Genomic DNA, 26926 nt, shown 5'->3' on the forward strand with positions numbered 1-26926 from the left:
GAGGCAAGACTAAAATGGAGGACCTCTACCTTCAAGAAAAGAAGCCAGCCCTTTCCATGTCTCCCCCCAATCCTGAAAGACTCGAGGCGTGCCAGGACAGTGGAGTGGGGTATCGTGTCCAATGCTGCTGACAGATTCACCATAATCAGCACAGCCCTGCCTCCGGCATCTAGGGTACCCCTGATGTAATCAACCACCTGTACTAGCGCTGTTTCTGTACTGCAGCTAGGACAAAGCCCAGATTGACTAGAATGCATCAGACCATTGCTTTCTAAGTAGTGGGATAGCTGCTGATTGACATACTTTTCCAAAACGTTTGAGAGGGCCGGGTGTAACAAAATAGGCCTATAATTAGATGGATCTGTGACCACCGCCTGGGGGTTTTTTAGCAAAGGCACTATTTTAGCCTGCTTCTAAGCCATGGGAACAGTGACTGGAGAGAGTGAGGCATTGAGGATAGAGTTGGCCAGAGAATGAATAACCTCTACTCCCAGACCAAAAAGGCTCGTGGGCCATGGGTCTGATGGAGAACCCGATTTGAGGCTGCAAATTGTGGATAGTGATCCTTAAAGGGAGATCGGGTCAAATCTATCCAAAAGAAGGGTTGAATTATAAGATTGCCTGGCCTGCTGACTGTCATCCATTCTCTCCTCCTCCGCACAAGAGGGGGTGAGGGGGACTAGCTTGAATATTGAAAATCTTATCCTAGAAGTAGTGAACCAGTTGTTCACACCATTCCGCGGAAGGCACCTGCCGTCCTGTGCAGGCCACTGGAGATGTAAAAGACTAAACTATTTGAACAACTACTCTCGATTTGTTAACAGCCTTTAAAATTCTGTCCTCGAGGCAGGATTTGCTTAGCTATTTTAATCTCTTTCTGATACTTTTTTAAAGCCACTCTGCACCTGGTTTTGGCGGTTGAGCTATAGGACACCCTCCACTGTCTTTCTGGGTGCTTGCCCTCAGTTTTGACCTCTTTAAGGAAGTCTGTGTACCATGGACTGGAAGGCTTAATTCGTTGCGATTGCCGTGGCAGTTCGGGAGCTAACACATGAGTAATGGATCCAATCCAGTTGTCCATGAGGTCAACATCGGTGTCCATAATACCTGAGAGAGAAGGTCTTTTCTCCTCCAGTGCCCTACAAAAGACCTCAGATGGAATTTCATGAAAGGCTCTCTACACTGGAGATATGTGCCCTGCTTAAGGTAAAATCCTCCATATGCTGGCCCACCGAAACATAATCATATAGTGGTCTGAACAGACTAATGGGGTGGGAGTGTCCGCTTCCAGTGATATATTAAAAAATATCTGGTCCAGAATATGGCCAGCTTGATGTGTGGGCATAAATACCATCTGGGTCATGGCCAATAAAGAGGTACTCTCCAGTAAGGATATTACCTCCTTCTCCTCTATCATCTCCATGTGAAGATTAAAATCACCTAGGAGAATTAAATGGGAGTATCTCAATGCCAGGGGTGAAAGAGCATTACACAGAGAGATAAGGAAAGAGCCTGCCTGACTCGGAGGTCTGTATACTAAAGCTCCCGCTACTGATTGACTGGGAGAGTGAGGCAAAATCCCATAATCTTTGCTCCTTCCAAGCCTAATAATAATATAATATCCACATTTGTAAAACGCGAACACTCACCCGTAAGGGTCTCTAGGCGCTGGGGGCCGTTGGGAAGATTAAGCAAGCTATTGCCCAGAGTCACATGGTGCTGGGCTAATCTGCCGCCGGCGCGGGGGATCGAACCGTGATCCCCAGATTCCGGAGTCAGTCGCCCTGACCGCGGCGCCACACCTCTTACTATAAGTATAGAGAAACTTCTCCCTATAGCTCATAGCCACACCCCCTCCTCTGCCGCTCAAGTTATCCTCTCTACATATTTTATAACCATTAGGAATTGCTGAGCAGATATCAGGGCTAGAGGAATCGGTCAACCAAGTTTCCGTAACAAATGCTACATCTGGAACCTCACATAGTAATTCACAGATGTTATCTGCATGTCTGGGTAGTGAGAGTGAATTAATTATCGCTGCCGAAAAGCCGGGGTCCTACTGCTCATAAGACCAGGCAGTGGAGTGATGTTTATGCAAAGATCAATCAAGTTTGCGTGGAAACTGCATTGGGGTTGTAACCCCGATGCATGTTATGGCTCCATCTTAAAGTTTTTCATTAACATTCATTGTTTTGGGTGCTTTGTCCACTCAGTTCAATACAAACAAACCAAAACTATAATTCCTAGAAAGCATTCGTTTTCAAATCACAGCCCAGGACCGGAACCCTAAGGTATAGAGCAGAGTAAGTTGTTTCTCAACTTGTCTAAAACCAGAAAAAGAGGCAGTTCTAAGGAACGAGGCAACCAACGCCACATGTACCTATGTAATAATCAAAGCAAGTGGAAGGTATAACATACTGTCTGTAAAGTTCAGGAGACACATTATCACACATATGTACCAGAGCGACAGGTAGAAGGATGGTCGAATAGAAAGGGTTTTTTAGGATTCAGGGAAGGGTGACGTTAAGAGGTAGCAAGGGGTTGCCAGGGTTCAGGGATTGATAGTGTTATGGGGTAGTTAGGGGTTTTTGGAGTTCAGTGAAGGGTAGTGTTGAGGGGTTGTAACTTTTTTTATGGTTCACGGAAGTGTAGCATTATGGGTTGGATAGTGTAAAAAGGTAGTTTTGAGGATTTTAGGGTTCAGCGAAGGGTTGTGGTAAGGAGTAGTAAGGGGTTTTCAAGGTTCAGGGAAGATTAACATTAACTGGTAGTTCAGAATTTTTAGTATATTGGGATGAGTAGTGTAAAAGAGTAATAAGCTGTTTTAGGGATCAGAGGTAAGGCGCGGTAATGGTTTTTTAGGGTTTAGGTCAGGTTAGCATGTAGGGAAATTTAGGTGTTTTTAGGTTCCCGGGAAGGGTAGCATTAAGGGTTCTTAGTGTTCAGGGAAGGGTAGAGTTAGCAGATGGTTAGTGGGTTTTATGGTTTAGAGAAGGGTAGCATTAAGGGGTAATTTGGGGTTTTTAGGGTTCAAGGATGGGTAGCATAAAAGGGTAGTAAGAGGTTTTTAGGGCCTAGCGGAAAGTAGCGTTAAGGGGTAATCAGGTGTTCATAGGGTGCAGGGAAGGGTGCATAAAGAGGAAGTAAGATGTTTTCAAGATTTAGGTAAGGGTAGCATTATGGGTTAGTAAAACGTTTGTGGGGTTTATGGTTTGGTGGCATTAAGAGGTAGGTGGGATGTAAAAGTAGGTTTGGGGATAGTATGAGCTTTAAGGGTTCAGGGCAGGTACCATTAAGGGGTAGTACGGGTCTTTAGAGTTCGGGGAGGTTAACACTTATGGGAAGTAGAGTTTATTTAGGTTCCAGAAAAAGTAGCATTAAGGGATAGTAGGGGCTTTTATGGGTTAGGGAAGGGTAGCGTTAAGGGGTAATAAGTTGTTTTAAGGGTTCAGGGAAGGGTGCCTAAAAGGGTAGTAAGCTGTTTTTAGGATTAAGGGAAGGGTAGAATTAAGTGATAGCAGGGTGCAGGGATTGGTAGTGTTAAAGGGTAGTTAGGGGCTTTTAGGGTAGTGTAAAGGGGTAGGATGGGCTTTTAGGGTTCAGGGCAGCGTGTCATTAAGGTGTGGTTCAGGGTTTTAAGGGTTCAGAGATATGAAGCTTTAGGAGTATTTAGGAGTTATTAGGGTTCAGTTACATAAATTAAGGAATGCATATAAAGAAAAAACAATTTTCAAAAATCAAAATTTTTTGAATTGTTCATAGGTAATAATTAAGGGTACGACCTCATGGCCTGGACAATTTTAACTCGACTTAAAGTAGTTGACATTCTAAGAGTCAACTTTATTACATAAAACTGTAGCATGTTCAAAGATCTCTAAAGCTTTTATTGTGAATAGTAACACGTTTACGGTTTTGCGGGAGCTCATTTGATTAAAGTAATTACTTTATAATACCAGGCTGTATTTGACGTTCCTTCTGATCCTGTAAACTGTTATTTTTTAGGTAATAGAAAGACAGTTTGTGTTCTGTTTCAGGTGTAATGATGTCGCAGTTCCGAAGGTGAAGAGTTATAAAGGTAAATACAATTGTGTTGACTATACTTATGTTTTGGTATTCCTAAAAATGAAATAGTATGCTTTGGTAAATACAGTTGTTTGGTTATATTTTTAATTTAAGCACTAAACAATTTTTGATTGGGTCTAAGGGAGAGTTTAGTGACCTGCCTCAGTTCTAATCCCCTAAGTCTGTAATATGAAAAAACAAAACAAAGAACTGGGGGTCTAGTCAAATCCTGCAGAATGAGCGGAAATGCAAAAAATAGAGGGCTAATTAGTCCCACACAACAGAGGAGAGAGTAGAAGAGCAAGAGCAAGAAGAAGAAAAGGAGAGAGACAACCAGATGCAATCTAGAAGGACCTAAGAGCGGAATTTTGGATACCCATCAATTGTCTGTGTGATCAATCTTATCATCTGGTCATCCAATCCAAAATGAGATGCTTCTCTTGATCATAGAGAACATCTAAATGGAAGTGATTTCACTCAAGGGTGGTCCAAGGTTGTCAGAGGATTGGAGTAGGAAGACCAGCCATAGTGGGATGATAGGACAATTGAAAGGAGTGCAGTGCTAACAAAAGACAGTGAAGTGGTGTATTAAAATAGAATTGCGAGAAAACACTACCAATTTAATATGTGTCTCACATTCTAAATAAAACAACAGTGCAGAAAAGCAGTGTTAAACAAATAACTGCTGTGTAAAGAGGTCGACATGTTTCAGCCAAATGAGATACATTTACCCCTGCGGCTTTCTTCAGGACCTGTGTTGTTATGTTCTAGCTACTGCAAACAAGTGAAAATGTATAGTGATGAAAAGAATAGATAAAGACAAAAAAGTAAATTTATCTCACTATCATGAACACGTGGCACAGTGTACCACCTTAGGTAAATCCTTCCTCTCAAAAGGATGCTGCGTGCATCTGTCGAGAAAGCAAATGGAAAATGTCTCAATCTTTAGAAATAGAAATAGGAATACTCTCACTGTTATCTTCATACCCAACCTTATGTTAGGGGGCTTACCCGTAATGATCGAGGAACGGACCTCACCTCGCCTGGATCCTGGCTCAGGACTAGGAGGCCCCGCTCTGTGTAGAAGAGAAAATGAACTAACAATATCTGAATAATGATCATAGAGCATTTGATGCATATTCAAAGGTGTACTAGTGTAGTTAACTACTAGTGACAAGTATTTGTAGAGTAAAAACACATGTGTCGTTCCGAGGGAAGAGACCCACGCCCATACACTCTGAAAAAATGTCGTGCGCCAAAGGGAGAGACTGTATGTCCAGACGCATCAAACATAACATCTCTTGCCTGGTATACCAGCCCCTAAAACTCATCAGCAGTTGTAGTTGTGGAGGAGTTTTCACTGTAATGTTAGAGGCATGGGGGAATAAATAACTAAGTATGACAAATGTTTCCATATCTAGTGCAGGATCTCGTATGGAAACAATTAACAAGGAAGGAGGGAAAAAGTCTCATGACCTCGCTTTTAAAGAAAGTGCAACTGGGGTGCCCAATGTTATCTATAATAGGGCTCAAACCAGTAGGGAGGGTGCTCACCTATCCGTCGTTGCCTCGTTGTGGCTACAGAGTCAGGAGGGAGGTAACCCGGATGTCCAAACCGGCATTCTTATAAAGCCGACAAACCTCGTAGGTTTCGAAACGCGGAAGACTTTCTTGTCCGTCATCACCTGTTACCGGAAGAACATCCAGGACTACAGGGTGACGTCATGATGGAGACTTGTGTAGTTTATGTCTCTGAGTTGCCCGCTAAGAAGGTAACTCGCACGTACCAAATTAAACTGGCGAGATGACCATAAAAATCAGCAGGGCATGTACACGGGGCCACAAGAAACCTCATATCTTTGCAAAGTAGCAGTATATGATGTTAATACATGATTACGGTCGGGGAACATCGAGGACTACAAGATGACGTCACAGTGGAGGCATCTGTAGTTCGTTTACCGCGCTAAAGGTGTGGCTCGCGCCTTAAGCTTCAAATTCGGAACGTAGGGAGATCGCACCATCACATGAACTATGAGATGTCTAGTTTGTGGGTGTGAAGATGTTGTATAGTGTAATAAAGCTCTGTTGTAAATATGTCAGTGTGTAATCTATCTCTTGAATACTGGTGTGCAGGTACCTCGTTATTTAGTGGGAAAGTCAAATCCAAACAGCATAATAGCCTTATTCTAATGAAGATGTTATAAAATGTTATAAGACTTTATTCCAGATGACTAGGGACTGTCCCGTACCTACTAAAGCCACATGCAGGTTCCAAAGTAATAGGGCACAATGAATGAGGAAAAAGGAAATCACAACCCATTTTATATGGTGGTCCATGGGATGTCATCATTCAGACCCCTGACATCACTGTGTAGTCTAAACACCCATTTCTGCTCTTTCGTAAAGAGGTATTTGGTGATGTCAACGATGTGTGATGGTATCAGTGGTTTTTCGAGCACTGTCCAAAGAAAGTCTTCTGCTTTGTGATCTTTTTCAATAAAATGTCTTGTTAATCTGGTAGTTGATTTCTTACATCTGAAGGAACTCTTGTGTTCTAACATACGAGTCCTTACTTTCCGGGTTGTCATACCCACGTACTTGTATTGGCACGGACAAGTGATTAGATAAATGAGATTGTCACTGTTGCAATTGGTAAACCTCTTTTGCACCCAAGGTCTGTTGGTGCCTATATCGATAGAGGTGGTGTGTATCGTTTGTGGGCAAATAGAGCAATTGCCACAGGGGAAGTGGCCAGTCACTGCGGGGAGCTCCCATAATGTGCCTACCGCTCTCTGAGGAAGGGTTTTCGGGCGGGTATGTACTAAACGATCTCGTATATTGCCAGATCTCTTGAAGGAGAACAAAGGAGGTGCCAAGGATCCATCACATGAAGTCAGAATACGCCAATGTTTTCTGACGCTTTTTTGTATCTTGTTAGCCATTGTGCTAAAAGTGGTAACAAACGTCATGCGTTCAAGTATGGGTTTCTCAAAAGCAGGTTCCAAGAGCGCCTCACGATGATTGTTAGTAGCCCGCTTTAATGAGCGTTTCACTAATCTTGGAGGATATTGTCTAGAGACCAGTTGTTCCGTAAGGGCCTCAGCGTGTTTCCTGAAAGTATTCACAGTCGAACAGTTCCTGCGGACTCGCAGGAACTGTCCAAAAGGTAAATTGTCCCTTAGTGATTTGGGGTGTTGACTGTCGTATCGTAATAGAGAGTTACGAGACATAGGTTTACGATAGAGCTCACTTTCTAGACCTGTAGGTGTGACAAAGATAGACAGATCTAAAAAGGCTAACCTTTTGTCATCAATTTCAACTGTGAACTTTAGGAACTGGTTTCTGGTATTGAGCCATTGATGGAAAAGAAGGATAGACGCACGGTCACCTCTCCAGACCACCAGCACATCATCAATGTAGCGCTTCCACAGTCGGATAGACTGAAGAAACGGATTGGTAGGATTGAAGATGTGTTGCTGTTCATAGGAATGGACATAAAGATTGGCCAAACTAGGCGCAAAAATACTGCCCATACTGGTCCCGGAGACCTGTAAGTAGATCTGGTCTTCAAATTTAAAAAAATTGTCTTTCATGGCGAGTTTAGCTAATGCCATAATGAAATGTACCGGAGTAATGGAGTTCAGTTCGGTTTCATGTAAAATTGCAGATACTGTGTCCAAAGTCTCATCTTGGGGGATGGAGGTGTAAAGCGCCTCTACATCAAAAGAGACTAGTAAATCCGTGTTCATATCAAAATCAATGGTGGGTAACAGACGTAATACATCTTTCGTATCTTTGAGATACGTAGGCATCTTGCTGACAATGGGTCTCAAAAAATGGTCCACAAAAGTAGACAAAGGTTCCAGTATCGCTCCTTGACCCGAAATGATGGGTCTCCCAGGCGGTGGTCTTTGGGCTTTATGTATTTTGGGTAAAATGTAGAAATATGGCATGATGGGAAATTTGGTTTGTAGGAACTGAGACTCTTTTGCAGTGATCCAGCCTTCACAGAGTGCCTCCTCCGACATATCACTAATAGTTCGCTGTAGTCTATTAGTGGGGTCTTCCGCTAGTGGTAAGTAGAAGCGGCAAGCATTTTGGATTTACCTACCACCTCCTCTGTCAGCGGGGTTGACGAGTGGGGGAAGATCCTAATTCTCAAGAAATCACATTCCCGTTCTTCGGTCCATGGGGCCATCATGGCAGAATATTTACGGGCCAATTGCGCACCCCCAGGCCTAATAGTCACCAATGCTCCACGCTTGTTCCTCACAGATAAGGGATTTCTAAAAGATTGGTCTCTGATAGCCTGGCGCTGCACGCGCAACTGGCTTATACTGATTATCAGCACTGCCAAAAAGGTCGCTGATTCAATTCTAATTGAAATCCAGCTCTTAGAATCTCAAATCAAAACGACCATCACTGCCAGTCTCTTTCGTAAAAATCAGGAGGAGTCCAACAAGAATAACAAAGAGTTCAAAGATTCCATCCTACTCTCAAAAATTGAAAAATTCAAGAAAGACCTGGCTAAATTCAAACACGAGACTGTCTACCCATATACCAACGAGAACTATTCCCCTCCCGAATTTAGGAACAATGGCAAAAGATTTGGATCCACTTACTCAGGGTCCAGCACGGAAGATAGTGATTCAGAGGGTCCAGGTTCATATAAACAACCACCTAGGGGTAGGGGCAGATTCAATCGCTTCAACAGCTATAGGGGACACTCCATGCCTCAATTCCAACAGTGGTGGCCACCAACACCGTGGAGCTACCCCTCACATCCCTTCCAACCACCAATGGCACCCTTTCAAGGTTTTCCATCTGACCCTAATTCGCATCCTTTTTTAGGATTAGGCCCTCCCAGATCGAGAGGCAGAAGAAGAAACCAACGATCCCAGGTTCACTGGGACACGCAAACAGGCCCACACACGGGGACTCGCAGTCAGACACAGAGGAACATTCCTCCAACAGACAGCCCCCACCAGATCTGATTGTAAATCTCAGTTCAAAGATACTTACTAAAGATGAGGAATCAGTTCTGAACAGAGGCCTTGGGTTTGTCACGACCTTCGATGGGGACCCCTTTCAGACACAGTGCGAATTAGCACAGTTTGTTCGTAAACTCAGACTACATTACTTTTTCAAAGACAAGGAACTGACCGAAGATGACCAAACTGATATGAACACCGGCCTTAAGAAACGTTCGGTGTTCAATCCTCTAACTCATACAGTTCCGCCGGCAGTCCTAACTTTTGAAGAAGCAGTTCAGAAAGATGTCACCCGACTTTGTAGCAGTCACAAATCCACATACACCAATCTGCCCTTGGCTGAACAAAGAGCCCTTCGAGACCTTTCCGCAGACCCTTTGATTACCATTAAACCAGCGGACAAGGGTGGTGCTATTGTGATTCTTGACACATTGGATTACAGGACTGAATGCCTCAGACAACTGGAAGATCGCCGCTTCTATTTACCACTAGCGGAAGACCCCACTAATAGACTACAGCGAACTATTAGTGATATGTCGGAGGAGGCACTCTGTGAAGGCTGGATCACTGCAAAAGAGTCTCAGTTCCTACAAACCAAATTTCCCATCATGCCATATTTCTACATTTTACCCAAAATACATAAAGCCCAAAGACCACCGCCTGGGAGACCCATCATTTCGGGTCAAGGAGCGATACTGGAACCTTTGTCTACTTTTGTGGACCATTTTTTGAGACCCATTGTCAGCAAGATGCCTACGTATCTCAAAGATACGAAAGATGTATTACGTCTGTTACCCACCATTGATTTTGATATGAACACGGATTTACTAGTCTCTTTTGATGTAGAGGCGCTTTACACCTCCATCCCCCAAGATGAGACTTTGGACACAGTATCTGCAATTTTACATGAAACCGAACTGAACTCCATTACTCCGGTACATTTCATTATGGCATTAGCTAAACTCGCCATGAAAGACAATTTTTTTAAATTTGAAGACCAGATCTACTTACAGGTCTCCGGGACCAGTATGGGCAGTATTTTTGCGCCTAGTTTGGCCAATCTTTATGTCCATTCCTATGAACAGCAACACATCTTCAATCCTACCAATCCGTTTCTTCAGTCTATCCGACTGTGGAAGCGCTACATTGATGATGTGCTGGTGGTCTGGAGAGGTGACCGTGCGTCTATCCTTCTTTTCCATCAATGGCTCAATACCAGAAACCAGTTCCTAAAGTTCACAGTTGAAATTGATGACAAAAGGTTAGCCTTTTTAGATCTGTCTATCTTTGTCACACCTACAGGTCTAGAAAGTGAGCTCTATCGTAAACCTATGTCTCGTAACTCTCTATTACGATACGACAGTCAACACCCCAAATCACTAAGGGACAATTTACCTTTTGGACAGTTCCTGCGAGTCCGCAGGAACTGTTCGACTGTGAATACTTTCAGGAAACACGCTGAGGCCCTTACGGAACAACTGGTCTCTAGACAATATCCTCCAAGATTAGTGAAACGCTCATTAAAGCGGGCTACTAACAATCATCGTGAGGCGCTCTTGGAACCTGCTTTTGAGAAACCCATACTTGAACGCATGACGTTTGTTACCACTTTTAGCACAATGGCTAACAAGATACAAAAAAGCGTCAGAAAACATTGGCGTATTCTGACTTCATGTGATGGATCCTTGGCACCTCCTTTGTTCTCCTTCAAGAGATCTGGCAATATACGAGATCGTTTAGTACATACCCGCCCGAAAACCCTTCCTCAGAGAGCGGTAGGCACATTATGGGAGCTCCCCGCAGTGACTGGCCACTTCCCCTGTGGCAATTGCTCTATTTGCCCACAAACGATACACACCACCTCTATCGATATAGGCACCAACAGACCTTGGGTGCAAAAGAGGTTTACCAATTGCAACAGTGACAATCTCATTTATCTAATCACTTGTCCGTGCCAATACAAGTACGTGGGTATGACAACCCGGAAAGTAAGGACTCGTATGTTAGAACACAAGAGTTCCTTCAGATGTAAGAAATCAACTACCAGATTAACAAGACATTTTATTGAAAAAGATCACAAAGCAGAAGACTTTCTTTGGACAGTGCTCGAAAAACCACTGATACCATCACACATCGTTGACATCACCAAATACCTCTTTACGAAAGAGCAGAAATGGGTGTTTAGACTACACAGTGATGTCAGGGGTCTGAATGATGACATCCCATGGACCACCATATAAAATGGGTTGTGATTTCCTTTTTCCTCATTCATTGTGCCCTATTACTTTGGAACCTGCATGTGGCTTTAGTAGGTACGGGACAGTCCCTAGTCATCTGGAATAAAGTCTTATAACATTTTCTAACATCTTCATTAGAATAAGGCTATTATGCTGTTTGGATTTGACTTTCCCACTAAATAACGAGGTACCTGCACACCAGTATTCAAGAGATAGAATACACACTGACATATTTACAACAGAGCTTTATTACACTATACAACATCTTCACACCCACAAACTAGACATCTCATAGTTCATGTGATGGTGCGATCTCCCTACGTTCCGAATTTGAAGCTTAAGGCGCGAGCCACACCTTTAGCGCGGTAAACGAACTACAGACGCCTCCACTGTGACGTCATCTTGTAGTCCTCGATGTTCCCCGACCGTAATCATGTATTAACATCATATACTGCTACTTTGCAAAGATATGAGGTTTCTTGTGGCCTCGTGTACATGCCCTGCTGATTTTTATGGTCATCTCGCCAGTTTAATTTAGTACGTGCGAGTTACCTTCTTAGCGGGCAACTCAGAGACATAAACTACACAAGTCTCCATCATGACGTCACCCTGTAGTCCTGGATGTTCTTCCGGTAACAGGTGATGACGGACAAGAAAGTCTTCCGCGTTTCGAAACCTACGAGGTTTGTCGGCTTTATAAAAATGCCGGTTTGGACGTCCGGGTTACCTCCCTCCTGACTCTGTAGCCACAACGAGGCAACGACGGATAGGTGAGCACCCTCCCTACTGGTTTGAGCCCTATTATAGATAACATTGGGCACCCCAGTTGCACTTTCTTTAAAAGCGAGGTCATGAGACTTTTTCCCTCCTTCCTTGTTAATTGTTTCCATACGAGATCCTGCACTAGATATGGAAACATTTGTCATACTTAGTTATTTATTCCCCCATGCCTCTAACATTACAGTGAAAACTCCTCCACAACTACAACTGCTGATGAGTTTTAGGGGCTGGTATACCAGGCAAGAGATGTTATGTTTGATGCGTCTGGACATTCAGTCTCTCCCTTTGGCGCACGACATTTTTTCAGAGTGTATGGGCGTGGGTCTCTTCCCTCGGAACGACACATGTGTTTTTACTCTACAAATACTTGTCACTAGTAGTTAACTACACTAGTGCACCTTTGAATATGCATCAAATGCTCTATGATCATTATTCAGATATTGTTAGTTCATTTTCTCTTCTACACAGAGCGGGGCCTCCTAGTCCTGAGCCAGGATCCAGGCGAGGTGAGGTCCGTTCCTCGATCATTACGGGTAAGCCCCCTAACATAAGGTTGGGTATGAAGATAACAGTGAGAGTATTCCTATTTCTATTTCTAAAGATTGAGACATTTTCCATTTGCTTTCTCGACAGATGCACGCAGCATCCTTTTGAGACGGAGGATTTACCTAAGGTGGTACACTGTGCCACGTGTTCATGATAGTGAGATAAATTTACTTTTTTGTCTTTATCTATTCTTTTCATCACTATACATTTTCACTTGTTTGCAGTAGCTAGAACATAACAACACAGGTCCTGAAGAAAGCCGCAGGGGTAAATGTATCTCATTTGGCTGAAACATGTCGACCTCTTTACACAGCAGTTATTTGTTTAACACTGCTTTTCTGCACTGTTGTTTTATTTAGAATGTGAGACACATATTAAATTGGTAGTGTTTTCTCGCAATTCTATTTTAATACACCACTTCACTGTCTTTTGTTAGCACTGCACTCCTTTCAATTGTCCTATCATCCCACTATGGCTGGTCTTCCTACTCCAATCCTCTGACAACCTTGGACCACCCTTGAGTGAAATCACTTCCATTTAGATGTTCTCTATGATCAAGAGAAGCATCTCATTTTGGATTGGATGACCAGATGATAAGATTGATCACACAGACAATTGATGGGTATCCAAAATTCCGCTCTTAGGTCCTTCTAGATTGCATCTGGTTGTCTCTCTCCTTTTCTTCTTCTTGCTCTTGCTCTTCTACTCTCTCCTCTGTTGTGTGGGACTAATTAGCCCTCTATTTTTTGCATTTCCGCTCATTCTGCAGGATTTGACTAGACCCCCAGTTCTTTGTTTTATATTTTTAATTTAGCACACTCATTCCACTGCACCAAAACATAAAATTCTAAAAACAAACCAAGATAAAAAAATAACTAAAACTTTTTACATTTATTTTAAATGGCAATGTGCATTACTTCTCACGTCAAAGTCAAATGTTTGATTTGGGTCTTTAAAATGTATGTGCTTCCGTAGTATTGAATAATCCTTTTAGATTGCATACTTCCTAAATAGCCACAAATCCCACTTTCGATCTTGCTTCAATCACTTAATATTTTCTTAATTTCAGAATAATGCATCATACTTTGTTTCTGCAAACACTTTTATTTCCAAATAGGCTCCTGGGCAGAGCATAATAAACTGCCATACAATACTAAGGCCATGTCTCCACTATTTCATGGATCAGATATGGTCCCTGCTTCTCCTGGAGGCGTACCAGATTTTGAACCTGGTACTCAGTGAGTTGGGGCAGCCCTGAATAACAGACAGTGCCTAGGATAGTGTAGTGTAATACCCACTGAGTTGGGTCAGTCTTCAATACATATAGTCCTTAGGATAGTGTGGTACTAAATGAGTTGGGTGAGTTCTGAATAAAATGAGGTACTTATGATCATTTGTTACCAAGTGAGTAGGGTTAGTCCTTGATAAAATAAAATGTAGTGCTTGAGATGCTGTGATACTAAGTGAGGAAGGTTAGTCCTAAACAAATCGCAGTGTATAGGATGGTGTGGTACCAAATTTGTCAGGTAAGTGATGAGTAAAATGCAGCGCTTAAGTTAGCGTGGTACCAAGTGATAAGGTCTGTATAAAATGTAGTGCTTAGGATGGTGTGGTAGCAAATGAATTGAGTAACATCTGAATAAATGTACTGCTTAGGCTAGTGTGGTACTAAATAAGTTGGGTTCAGAATAAAATATAGTACTTAGGATAGTAAAGGACTAACAAAGGTAGGGATTATCTGAATAAAATATCGTTTTTAGGATGGTGCGATACCAAGCGAATTGGGTTAGTCATGAGCCAAATTTAGTGCTTCGGATGGTGTGGTGCCAAATGAGTTTTGTCGATACTGAATAAACGAAGTGCCTAGGATAGTGTGGCGCCAAGTGAGTTGGGTCAGACCTGAATAGAATGTAGTGCTTACGATTGTGTATTTTGAAAGCAAGTGAGTCGGATTAGCCGTCAAAAAAAATATAATGGTTAGGTTAAGGTGGTACTAAGTGCATCGGGTGAGGGGAGAGTTGTGAATTAAATGCAGCACTTAGGATGGTGCTATACCAAGTGAGTTGGAACAGTCCTGAATAAAAATATAGTTCTTAGAGTGGAGTGATACCTAATGAGTTTGGTAAATTATGAATAAATATAGTGATTAGGATAGGATGATACCAACTGAATTGTGTTATTTATGAACAAGCGTGTGCTTAGAATGACAGGGTTAGTAACTTGGGTATATGTAATGTGCTGGTTTGGTTTCCGATTTGGCGTACTTTTTTGTAATAGTGTAAATTTCTTAAGTGAGTGGCTAATGTCTCTAAGTTGTGATGCAGGTTAAATTAATTTAAGTCTTGTGATGTGGAGTAACATTAGTTGATTTTGCAGGCAACTTGCTAGCAGTTATAGAAGTTTTCCCAAGTAATCTGCAGCTTCAACAGGTTGTAAAAAGGAACTAATTTATTTTGCTACTGTAGCAGGTTACAAGGGGGAAAATGGTATAATCAAGTTTCATATACAGTTGCAGTAGGTATATGAGAAAAAAATATTTTTCTAATTGCAAAATTTAATGTGAAGTAACAGTGAGTAACAAATTTAGCTTTTGACAAATTTTAATGTACAGCTACCTGTTCTTTTCCTGTAATCTTATTTATATATATAGTTTTCAGTGAGACAAATCTGTTGTCAAAGGAGATATTTCCTGCCGCTTTCAAATTACTGTCCCTTCTTTTAGTGTCCTAAGTATTGAGAGGGAACATGAAAGTAAACATTCACCTTGCACACCCTGTTTTTAGGCCGAATTCTACCAGACAACGCAGCTGTCTGGTTGCCAAGACATATTGGGGACATGTTGAAAACTTCACTTGGAATGCATTCCACCCATTGCTTACCATTGGCTTGGTGTTTTATAACTCACATTTGCTTGCTTTCTATCTGCTGGCTTTATTTGTTTTAGGCTGCCAGGCTTGTCTTTGTTCTTGGCTGTCCAGCTTGTCTTTGTTCCTTCCGTGGAACACAGCCTGTTTACCACCTCTCTGACTGGCTCCTTGTAAACTTCCACTAGAGCTCACTTTCTGGGAACTCTTTTTTTTCCTTTTTAGTGAGGCACTCCAGGAGAGCTCGTGTTATCAGTAGAGCGGAGAGGATGAGTGGGATGATAAGGAATCTGCAGCTAGACACAGGCTCTACCAGATAAGGCGTTACCAAAGGTAAGTAACCTGTTCATCTGATTGAGACTTGTAGCCGTAGATTCATTACCTTAGAATAGATACCCAAGCAGTGCCCTCCCAGAGGACGGGTTGCAATACACGTGAGACAAGGCAGTGCCTTCCCAGAGGACAGGCTGCAATACGCATTAGACTAGAAAGTCCCGTAGGAGCGAACGGGCGAAATGCCCGTCACGCCAGACTTAACTGTCCCGGCAGCAGGGCTTCGTAAATGTGTGCAGGGAAGCCAATATTGCTACCTGACAGATATCCAGGACAGGAACTCCACGAGCTGTGGTGAAATGAGGTTGCAAACCTTCAGGCGGTTGCTTTTTGGCAAATGCGTAGCAGATTTTGATGCATAATCCATCGAAGAGTTGATCATCCACCTGGAACTATTTTGTGCAGTCAAGGTACAACGCTCTTTTTGGGTCCAACCGATGGAGTCTTTCCTCTTTTTAGAGGGGTGAAGCAGAGCGTGCATGGTAGGCAGAGTGATGGATTGGCTTATGTGAAAGGGAGTTACCAGCTTTGGTAGAATAGATGCTCTAGTCCGAAGGATCATTTTGTTAGGGTAGATGTTGAAGTATGAAGGATGTGCTGACAGTGCCTGCCACTCACTGACCCTCCGGGCAGATCTATCACCACTAGGAAGGCTGTTTTTATGGTAAGAAGCCTGAGTGGGCAATTATATAATGGCTCAAAGGGTGCACACCACAAAAATGGGAGAACTGGGTTGAGGTCCCACTGTGGCATAATGAAAGGTGGTGGTGGGAAGACCTTTTAGAAACCTATTTACAATATAAGATTTGAAAAGGATGGCTGATCTGGCAACTGCAGAAATGCCAAGCAGGAAGAAAGATAACCTTTTAATGTGCCAAAGCAGAGCCCTGCTGGGATAGGGTAAGATAAACAAAAGAACCTGGGAAAGGGGTGCAAGTAGAGGCTCAACTTTTTTATCTGTGCACTGTTGTAAGTGAGCCTGCTGACCAGACCATCAACTGACAAGATAGAACACTCTAGTATAAGTTAGAACACTGACTGGTATTATTGGAGGCTGAGGAGATAAGAACACAAAGGAAGGGCTAATGACCACTGTCGGCCATGTTACAACATGCACCAGGCCACAAACTTGCTCCAAGGGAAGGCGTATACCGTCTTGGTGAAGGGACGCCTAGCTACCAAGATAACATTGCAGACTTTGGGTGGAAGGTCAAAAGCTGTCAACTGTCGCTGCTCAATCTCCATGCATGATGATGGAGCATTTTGAGGTTCAGGTGCAGAACGCTGCCCTGCTACTGCAACAGAAGATCCTCCCGAAGAGGCAGCCAGTGGCAGCTCAGTGGCTCTGGATACCAGTCTCCCCATGCCCAATCCGAAGCCACAAGAATGACTTGGGCCCTGTCATTCCTGATCTTCTTGAGAGCTCTGAGCAGAAGTGGTATGGGCGGAAAGGCGTACAGGAGGCCGGAGCTCCTCTCGAGTAGAAAAGCGTTACAAGTGCTGACATTACACATTCTCAACAGAGGCAAACAGATCTAACAAAGGCTCTCCCCACTCCTAGAAGAGACGATGGTGATGCTACACTCACTGGAACTTCAGGTCCTGCAGCAGAGCCCTCATATGCCAGGTGGCACGTGTTACTAGCAGAATGCAGGAGGCCAGCAGCCTCAGAGTCAGTTTCACTGAAATCCAGAGTAGAGGCTGATACATCTGTATCATAGCCTGAAGATCATGGACTCACCACGCAGTAGGATAAGCCCAAAACTTCAGCATATCCAGAACAGCTCTGATGAAAGGGAACATCTTAGAGGGAGTCAGGTGTGACTTCGGCACATTGATAGTGAACCCGAACGAATGCAGAAGGTTTGCCGTAGTCTGGAGTTAGGAGACGACTGCCAGCAGCGTGCTTGCCTTCAACAGCCAATCGGTGAGGTAGGGGAAGCCTGGAAACCCTGACCTCCGTAGATGAGCTACGACCACTGCAATCACTTTCTTGAACACCCAAGGTGTATTGGTAAGGCCAAAGGGGAGCATGGCACACTGAAAGCAAAGTGCTCTTGGCTGACGCCTCTGGACGGGCAAGACAGAGATGTGAAAATATGCGTCCTTCACGTCTAACAATCCCATCCAGTATCCTGGGTCTAGGGCAGACAGGACTTGCGCAAGTGTGAGCATCTTGAATTCCTTCTTTTTCAGGAGCAGATTGAAAAGGCACAGGTCTAGAATTGGACAAAGGCCTCCGTCCTTCCTTCTATAGATCCCTTGGCCAAGAGAGAAAATACTTCCAGACGGAGCAATATTAGTGACCTCTAGTGGTGCAGATGATGGCCTATCCTGCCTCCCACTGGGTGCCTGTGATGACTAGCTCAACTTCTGGCTACCTGTCCCATGTGGTCTATGGGAACTGCCATGAGGAACAGGGTCAAGACTGATTTGCATATGGCTGGGTCCAAACTGATGTGGCATGGTGAGCAAATGAAAGAAGGATTGGAGTGCTACTCCGCGCTATTTCCGGTGATTTGACTTATTGCAAGCAGCCTCCCATCACATTTCCATAAAAGCCAGTGGTTCTCAACCAGGCATTGTGCCTATAGGCTAGAGACAATTAAATTGCTCTGCCCAGCGTGTCTGTCGTCTTATGGTGAACTTGGAGAGAGTATGAGTCTGGCCTCCTCCGAGACAATGGGCAACACTTGCTCAACCGAGTCCCAGATTGTATGTGAGTATCAGCCCAAGAGACACACAGTGTTCGCTGACCGCAGTGTCAGGCTGGTGGAAGAGAACATCCTCTTCCAGAAGGTATCCAGCCTTTTGGATTCCCTGTCCAGTGAGATGGTATGGAATGCACTGGGGTTGATTTTGGAGGTGGAGGCTTGGGCCACCAAGCTCTACAGGGTGGGGTGCTGGGTGAGGAAACTAGGACCCCCAAGGCGGGGTGATGGCGGCGTGCGATTGACCTATGCACAGGAGCCCCTGTGCAGGACTTGGACCAAGCCTCAAGTAGGACATTGTTAAGTTCTTCATTGAATGGGAGCAAAGGTTCTGTGGGGGCAACTCCTGGCTGAAGCACCTTCATCAAGATCTTTGTATTGACTGCCACTGAGGGCAGCATAGGGTCCAGGACCTTAGCCGCTTTCCGCACCACCATTGCAAAAGAGGCATCCTCTTCCATAGCCACTATAGAGGGAGAGACCAGGCCAGTGTCCGAGGAAGTATCCAATCCAACTACATTCTCTTGATCCTCCTACCAGTTGTCCTCAGAATCGTCTAAAGACTGGTATCTGTTAGGGTCTTATCGATTCCATAATTATCACCCAACCTTGGCCTGTCATAGGACTAGGGCACTGACTAATACTGGGAGTCTGCACCTGGTTGGCGCCGGCGTCAGACGAAGCCTGTCCAGCTCCGTGTCGGAGTAGGGAATGATGAAGGGTACACTGCCACTGCTGGGCGTTGGTGGTGGGGAGGCACAGAGACAGCCCAGGCTTCACCACAGAACTAGGCCCTTATCGCTGATGGCGCAGCGACTCATCTAAAGACTTGTGGGGGGAAGACCTCTTCGACTTATTATTTTTATGGGACTTCCCCGACTTCCCCAGCGATTTGGAGTAGGATAACAATTGCTGGGTATAGCTCAGTGAATGATCTCGGGATCTTCCTCGCGACCGAGACCTGAAGCGTCACTGAGACAATTTAGGTCAGGCGGTGAGGGGCTTGAGGGAGCGCTCTCTCAGCACCTCAAAATACATGGCGCGGAAGTCATCGCATGTCTTGGCATCGCGGTTATGCTCAAGCCACCATAAACAAACCAAATGCAGAACCATCTCGGACATATATCGATGACAGGCTCCGCATGGCTTAAAACCTTTCTTTCTGGTGGACATCCTTCACACCTGGAGACAAAGTGTCAAAAAATCTTCGACAAAGGGTCGAAAAACTGTCAGTCAAAAACGACTGGGGGTAGCTCTTCTCAGGATCTGCGCTCACTGGCACAGGAAGAAAAGAACGGACATCAGCACGCTGGGGTGGTGTCTATATAGGCACCGCGCACATCACTTCTGACGTGTAGACTCCGACGACACCACGTGGAGCCTAACGACACCACCTACCGGTGCACAGGGGTACTGCTCATCAAAACTTATCAGATCTAGTCTGATACCTAGGGAATATTGTAAGGGAAGTAATTTGTGGCTAGAAGTCTCTATCAGATTATCTCTGCCAATACAGTAACCTTGCATGCCTGTGATCAGTGCTCTTTAGTAATAGCATAACTTAAACAATTGGTTTCTTTACTTTCACATCCACGCCATAGGCATTGTACGTAGGGGTGGGGGTGAGGAGGTGCTGAAGCCCTCCCAGAATAAACATGTTGGAGTACAGAAGTGAATGGCAAATAAACAGGCCTTTAATTTTTGTTTTACCTTGCCACATTTGCTGTGCATAGACAGAGGTCAAATGTTAGGTTATTTTCTTGACTACAAAGTGAGAGGATTTATAGAACAAAAAAGTGCTGGGTACTGGGGATGTGAAAGAAAAGTTATTAGGGTTTTATTTATTTTCTAGCACACAACTAAATTTAAATGCCAGTAAATTAATTGTACAAATATTTCAGAATAAAATAGTATTAGGAAAGTTTGTAACTTTGAATTGTGGTGGAAAGAAATTTTAATTTGATCAACCCAAATCGATTCCCTAGGTGATGCCAAATTCCACACATTATCACAATATCGGTTGTGCCCTGTATAGTTTTATCAGTAAAACTGTATGCATGCAAATGTAATGGCCATTTCAATGGACAATGTGCTGTCTGTAATGGCAGTATTCTGCCACACCATGCATACTCCACTCTACGCCCTCCACTCTACGAAACTCCATGCCACTTCGCTCTATGCCACTCCGCTCCATTCTATGCCGCTCCACTCTACGCCACAACACTCTAAGCCACAACACTCCTCTCTGTGCCACAACACTCTAAGCCACGACACTCTCCTCCACTAATTGCCACTAACTTTTAGCCATGTTAAACAGCAGCCAAGCTGGTGTACAACATTGCTAAAACACATTGGCAAAGCAAATACATAGGCAAGACCTTTTGACTTTGCCAATGCTTGTATAATATATATTGTTATTTAAGTTTAATATTGTATAGCAGTACTTTTCCATTATTACACTCGGAATTTGAGAAAGAGGAAAAGCAGAAATAAACATTCTGTTGCTGAACATCACATCCCCTCTCTCCCTTCATAGCCCAGCTTTGAATCGGTGCCCTCTGCGTTGCCAGTGTCCACTTCTGATTGGGCCCTTTGTATAAACATTCCCAGTTCTGCCAAGTTTTTGTCCTGTTGGTCCCACCCCAGATGTATGCATGACAAATTTGACTACCCGATCCCTTGTATTGCACACTTCACAGTCACACTAGGAAAGTGATTTGGCCTGTTCCTCCCCATCATAAGTGGATCCTGTAGTGGAATGTTGCTGTGTCCCCCTATCAGCAGGGTTCTCTCCCAGTCTCCCCCTCATTTAGCCAATGCACTGCTTGTTGCAACGGGTACGCAGGACAGGAAGTGCTAACCCTCCTCTCCCTCACTGTAGTTTTAAAGTGTCCAACTTGACACCTGCCGATAGCGAGACATCAACAGCTGATCGAGGTCCCTGAAGGCACTCTGCAGGACCAGTAACCCGTTTTAAATGGTTATTACTAATCAATTTAGGGAGATTTCTGCCGAGTTTCATATCTCCAAGGACTGTCATTTAGGACATGTAGTTTTCTTAGATCCTGGTAATCAAAGATTGAGCACATGCGTCCTAAAACCTGTGTGGCTTTTACATATATATTTTTAATGGTATCACTGCATGCTGTAGTCATGTAAAGGTGTGACAGCCGTTTAGTGCGGTCTGCGGTCTAGGGTGGTGTGCCGTCTAGTACAGTGTATCATTTAGCACAACGTGTCTTCTACTGCAGAGTAATATCTACTACTGAGTCCTGTTTGGTAGAGAGTGTGATCTGCTATCCGTGCCGCCTGCTATCAGGTACAGGGTATCATTCAGTACATTTTTTCAGTCTAGTGTGCTGTGCTGTCTAGTGTAGTGTACTGTGTACAGTATATAGACTTGCAGTTTGCCATCTGGTTGCTTTCTAATATATTTTTTATTTGAGTACAATGTACTGTCTAGCCGGTGTTCTGTCTTGAACAGTGTGCTGTCCAGTACGTTGTGCTCTCTAGTGTGGCATGCTGTCTAGTAAAATGCGCTGTCGGGTACAGGGTACCGCCCAGTGCAGTGTTCAGACTAGTATAGTGTGCCCTCTAGTGCAGAGTGCTGTCTCATCCAATGTGAGGTGTAGTACAGTGTGCTCTGTAGTGCACTGTGCTGTCTAGTGTAGTGATCGGTTTTGTGCAGTGCACTGTCCGTTACGCTTTACTATCTAGTGCTGTGTGCTCTCTAATGCAGTGTGCCATCTAGCCTAGTTCAGTTTGCTCTCTAGTGCAGTGTACCATTTTGTACAGCACGCCATCTACTACAATGTGAAGTCTATTGTAGGGTGCTCTCTAGTTCCTATTTCAACTGGAAACCATACACCCCACTGATACGTGTCAAGGAGATTGTGTTTGTGATTTTCCTACTACTAGAAAAATATTCAATGAACTCAGTGTGCTGCTCCTTCCAGATACGGATGCAATCTATCAAATACAGTAAAACAATTGCTACTATAGCCCTTAATTTGTGTGCATTCAATCACTATTAGTACCCTGTCTCTCTCTCTCCTCTCTACAGTGACAGTCACCCTGGATCCAGACACAGCAAGCACTTGGCTCGTCCTGTCTGAGAATCAGAGACATGTGAGATACGCAGACAGAGAACAGATCCTTCCACAGACTCCAAAGAGATTTACCAGCAGATTTTGTGTGTTGGGGAGTGAGGGGTTCACCTCAGGAAGGCATTACTGGGAGGTGCAGCTTGTGCAGGAGGGTGAGAGATGGTATGTGGGCGTTTTAGCCGACTCTGTGGACAGGAAGCGTCTATTCAGATGGTCACCTCAGACGGGAGTCTGGGCTGTAACCGGGTGCAATGGTCAGTACTCAGTCCTCACCTCGCCTCCGACCCCTCTGTCCCCAAGGGAGAAGCTCAAGAAGCTGGGGGTGTATCTGGACTATGAGGGAGGGCGGCTGGATGTGTACAATGCCGACTCCATGGAGCTTCTCTACGCGTTCCCCCACACCCCCTTCACACAAAGGCTCTTCCCAGTCTTCGATCTTTGGTCAGGAGCAGAGCTGAGGATGGTGTAGAAGCTGCTGCTCCTCTCTTGTAAAGAATGTCCCCTGACTTGAGATTTACGGGTCTGATCCCCTTCAGGGGGCTGGTTTACAGGTCCACAAAGTGCAACTGCTGATTTGTTTCTGTTAGGACATCTCCCATGGCCCCCTTCATTCAGGATAGCTATAGCGACTACAGAAGTGGTTGAAATAACTGCTACAGGCTTAGAAGTGAAACTTGGGAACTAGTCAACATTTATACTGAGTCTGGTTTTATACCAAGAAACTCCTCGCAGAGTGGCTGCTGAGTACTGTTTATAATGTTTTTTATGGAGTTGGAAAATAAATATATTTTGTAACTGAATGGAAAAATATCAATAAAGATATGTTTAACAAGCACTGGTTCATCCTGAAAGTGTGTCTCAGGGACTGGTGATTTGAAAAACCCAGTAATTCATCATACATGCCCCATGTCACTCAACCCAGCACCATGCATCCATTCATCAACCCACTGATTCATTCTTGCTGTCACCCACTCAAGCATAATCAATAAAACACATACATAAACTCAATACGCATATGCAAGATATTTTTGAAGAATAAAAGTTGAAAAAAGCATAAATACTGCCAACTAAATGTGATGGGCTTATGCTTGCAAAACAAAATAGGTCACATTTAAACATTCAAGCAAACGTACATCTCGGAATGGTGTTGTGCACAGTGTATCATTTTGTACTGATCCAAGATGGCTAACATATAACTTCATAAGGTGAAGGCCGTTACAGAACATCAAAACAATGAAACATTTTGGACAACTCCACTTGAAGATGGCTGACTGGTTTAGAAGCAGTGACTGTGCGTGATACTGCTCAGTGCAGATAAAATGACCATCGAGCGAGCTGCTCAGTGGGATTTACTGAAGAGATGCAGGTTACTTTAAACACAAATAAAAAAAAAATACATTTAAAGAAAAGAAAAGGTGGTTTATAAAAGAAGAACATGGAAAACGAATGTACTGGCCCACCAGCTCTGGCAGTGAAACACCCTTATTTTCAGCAGATGTACAAAGTGGTAAAGCAAATGCGTCAGTGACGTGGGTTGACCCAGTGCCCCATACCATGTGATGTCATAGGCAGAAGAAAAATGCTAACAACATTCAGAACATATCAATGGATGAGCAGGACTGATCCAAGGCGCGCGTGTGTGTACACATTTTTTTCACACAAAAAAATAAAGATGAAAGTAATGTTTTTTGTTTTTGTTTAAATCTGTTTTTATTATTTTTCAAAGAGTTTACATGTGCATGAAAGACAACATTCATCATATCATTACAGCCACATTTAGAACCTTCTAACAGTATCGCTCAGACCTCACGTATGAGTTTGGAATGCCCTACCGTACATAATGGTGGCCGGGCACCGCCAATGCACATGCGGATGCGGTGAGGCTTGTTTGGCACACAGAAACTTTTTGATTACCGATCCCTCTCTACCCGGAGTTTTGTGCTTTGTTTAAATTCTTATTTGGCGCTGCTCGTCACCATAAACATTGTGACTTTATAGCCCCAAGAGACGATACTTTATTGTCCTTTTTGTTCATGTGGTGTTGTTTGGCCCTGCCATGTTATATCGACACCTCTTACTCTTTCACAGTTTAGTGTTTAAATGGTACATAAAACATAATTCTGTTCGGGGGCATGTTTGCGATTCTCCAGGCCCTCGTGAGCGTAGCTGTAATCTATGTATTTTCAGCATCCAGCTATGAATATTTACTCGCAACCAAGGTCAGAGGTTTGTTTTTACTGGTCCGGGCACTTTTGAAGCTTCACATTTTGGATAAAGGCTGTTTCAATGCAACAAGTTTTTTAACACGCTGCAGCACCGCTTTATTTTAACTGTTTTACATATTGTGTGTAGGATTAATAAGCAACAAACTACGAGTGATGGGCGCCATATGTTCAATGTATTAAAATTCCTATTAAGGCGGATATTATGCATAGTTTTGAAATGCACCTTTTATCATTCATGCTTTCAAATCCATGGTAAAACCTTCAAACTGATCATTAGCACTGAGCTACGTACATAATTTTGTTTTACGTGGGATAGCATGTGCATATCATAGTATTACCTGAAAGTATTTCTTCTGTGTTTATCAAAGCCTTAAGTGGGAAGGACACTATATATACTCACTTGATGTTGGCGCCAATCAGATTGACAAAGGCTTCTGCGAAGCCGAAACGCGTCTCTCGTATGTCCGGGTTGAGGGTGACCTGAAACAATAAAAGAAGCCATATTCTCAACAGCCCGAAGTCCGTGCCTTCTTCGTTGGATGTCTCTAAGGAAGTGGGAGTGTTTGTTCATATATATATATATATATATTTTTACATTTTTTTCACACAAAAAAATAAAGATAAAAGTAATGTGTTTTTTGTTTAAATCTGTTTTTATTATTTTTCAAAGAGTTTACATGTGCATGAAAGACAACATTCATCATATCATTACAGCCATATTTAGAACCTTCTAACAGTATCGCTCAGACCTCATGTATGAGTTTAGAATGCCCTACCGTACATACTGGTGGCATTATAGCCTCAGTTCCATATTCAACCTCAACAGGTGGGTCATGTCAGCAAAGATAAAGTCCACCATGCATTCTTAATGTGATTCTTGTGGTACCGTATACAAATTGTTACAGGTCATACATCTCATGTGAGCGCACAGATGTTATAGAGAAAACAAACAGTAACTCAAAAACCAACTACAGCAGCGGAGACGGACTTCTGATTGTATGCTCCTCACTTAGTCCCCTTTACCTCCCCCCCTTTTTACTGTCTCCCCACCCCCCGTCCCTCACGTCCTGTGGCTCTTCACGGAACTGCAACGCCATCCTCCGCACACATCGGCGTCCCTCCTAATTGATGGTTGGTATAAATGTGCCTGCGTGGTGGGATAAGGGTGCTCTTGACAGATCACCCGTCTCAGACTGTGGGAATGTCGCTCTCGTCATCCGGTCTCTGCTCAAGGCAGTCCCCCTCCGTGTGTATTAGGACTTGAAGCAAACCCTCCCATTGCGCTGCTATAGGTGTCTTACGCAGACCCAGCGTTTCCTCCCGTGTGATGGCAGTTCCCTCTGCTTTGGCCCATCGCTGGGAGTGAATACCTCCAAGCCCTTATGTGTGGTGGGGTTTGCGCCTTCCATCTCTTCGTTAAGAGTCGTTTGGCAACCACCAGCCCCAAGTCAAGGAGACGAGAAGTGACTTTTGTGGCCGGGGTCCTACGAAATTGATGTAACAAGTAAGTAGGCCATTCAAAGGGTATGTTGCGGCCCGTGCATGCGCACAGCACCTCACCGACAGCCCGCCAATAGGTATGTAGTGCGTGGCAGCCCCATAGCATGTGCACCACTCCAGCCCCTACCTCCGCACAGCGGGGACAGGTCGCATCCACGCGGTGAAAGTACCTATTGATCTTCTCGGGTGTGAGGTATGCCCTGTGAACTAAGAACAATTGAATGTGGCGGAACCGTATGTTTCTGGGGATGCGTTTGGGACTCTTCAATATCTTTTCCTACTCCCTATCTTCCAGTTGCCGCTTCAAATCCTTCTCCCACCTGCATCGGAGTGAATCTAGTTTTATCGCCACATGTGTGCAAAGAGATGCCACAAACAATCGGATTAAGTGTCGGCCACGTCCCATAACGTGAAGGTACTGTATGGTGAGATGTTGACTCGGCTCTTCTTTCATGTCCCCCCACTTAGAAGCTAGTGTAGTGATCAGTGAATGGTGTCTTAAAAGTTGTCCCGGCGGCAGCCCCAGTTCTTCCGTTAGGGATTCATATGATATGAGCGTGCCATCTTGATA

At 44.0% G+C, this 26926-nt stretch overlaps 1 protein-coding gene across 2 annotated transcripts in view; it reads left to right on the forward strand.

Annotated features, from left to right (window-relative positions):
• LOC146833538 (E3 ubiquitin-protein ligase TRIM39-like) overlaps nucleotides 1-23465 on the forward strand; it is a 79133-nt gene extending 55668 nt beyond the window's left edge. For both annotated transcript variants that reach the window (XM_085601400.1, XM_085601399.1), the window contains 2 exons: nucleotides 4035-4075; nucleotides 22588-23465. In XM_085601400.1, coding sequence (XP_085457526.1) covers nucleotides 4035-4075; nucleotides 22588-23099 — 553 coding nt within the window. In that variant the 3' untranslated portion in view covers nucleotides 23100-23465. The remainder of the gene's footprint in view (nucleotides 1-4034; nucleotides 4076-22587) is intronic.
• The last annotated feature ends 3461 nt before the right edge of the window (nucleotides 23466-26926 follow it).

Source organism: Triturus cristatus, chromosome 4_2 (genome assembly GCF_964204655.1).
Source record: "Triturus cristatus chromosome 4_2, aTriCri1.1, whole genome shotgun sequence".
Lineage (NCBI taxonomy): Eukaryota > Metazoa > Chordata > Amphibia > Caudata > Salamandridae > Triturus > Triturus cristatus.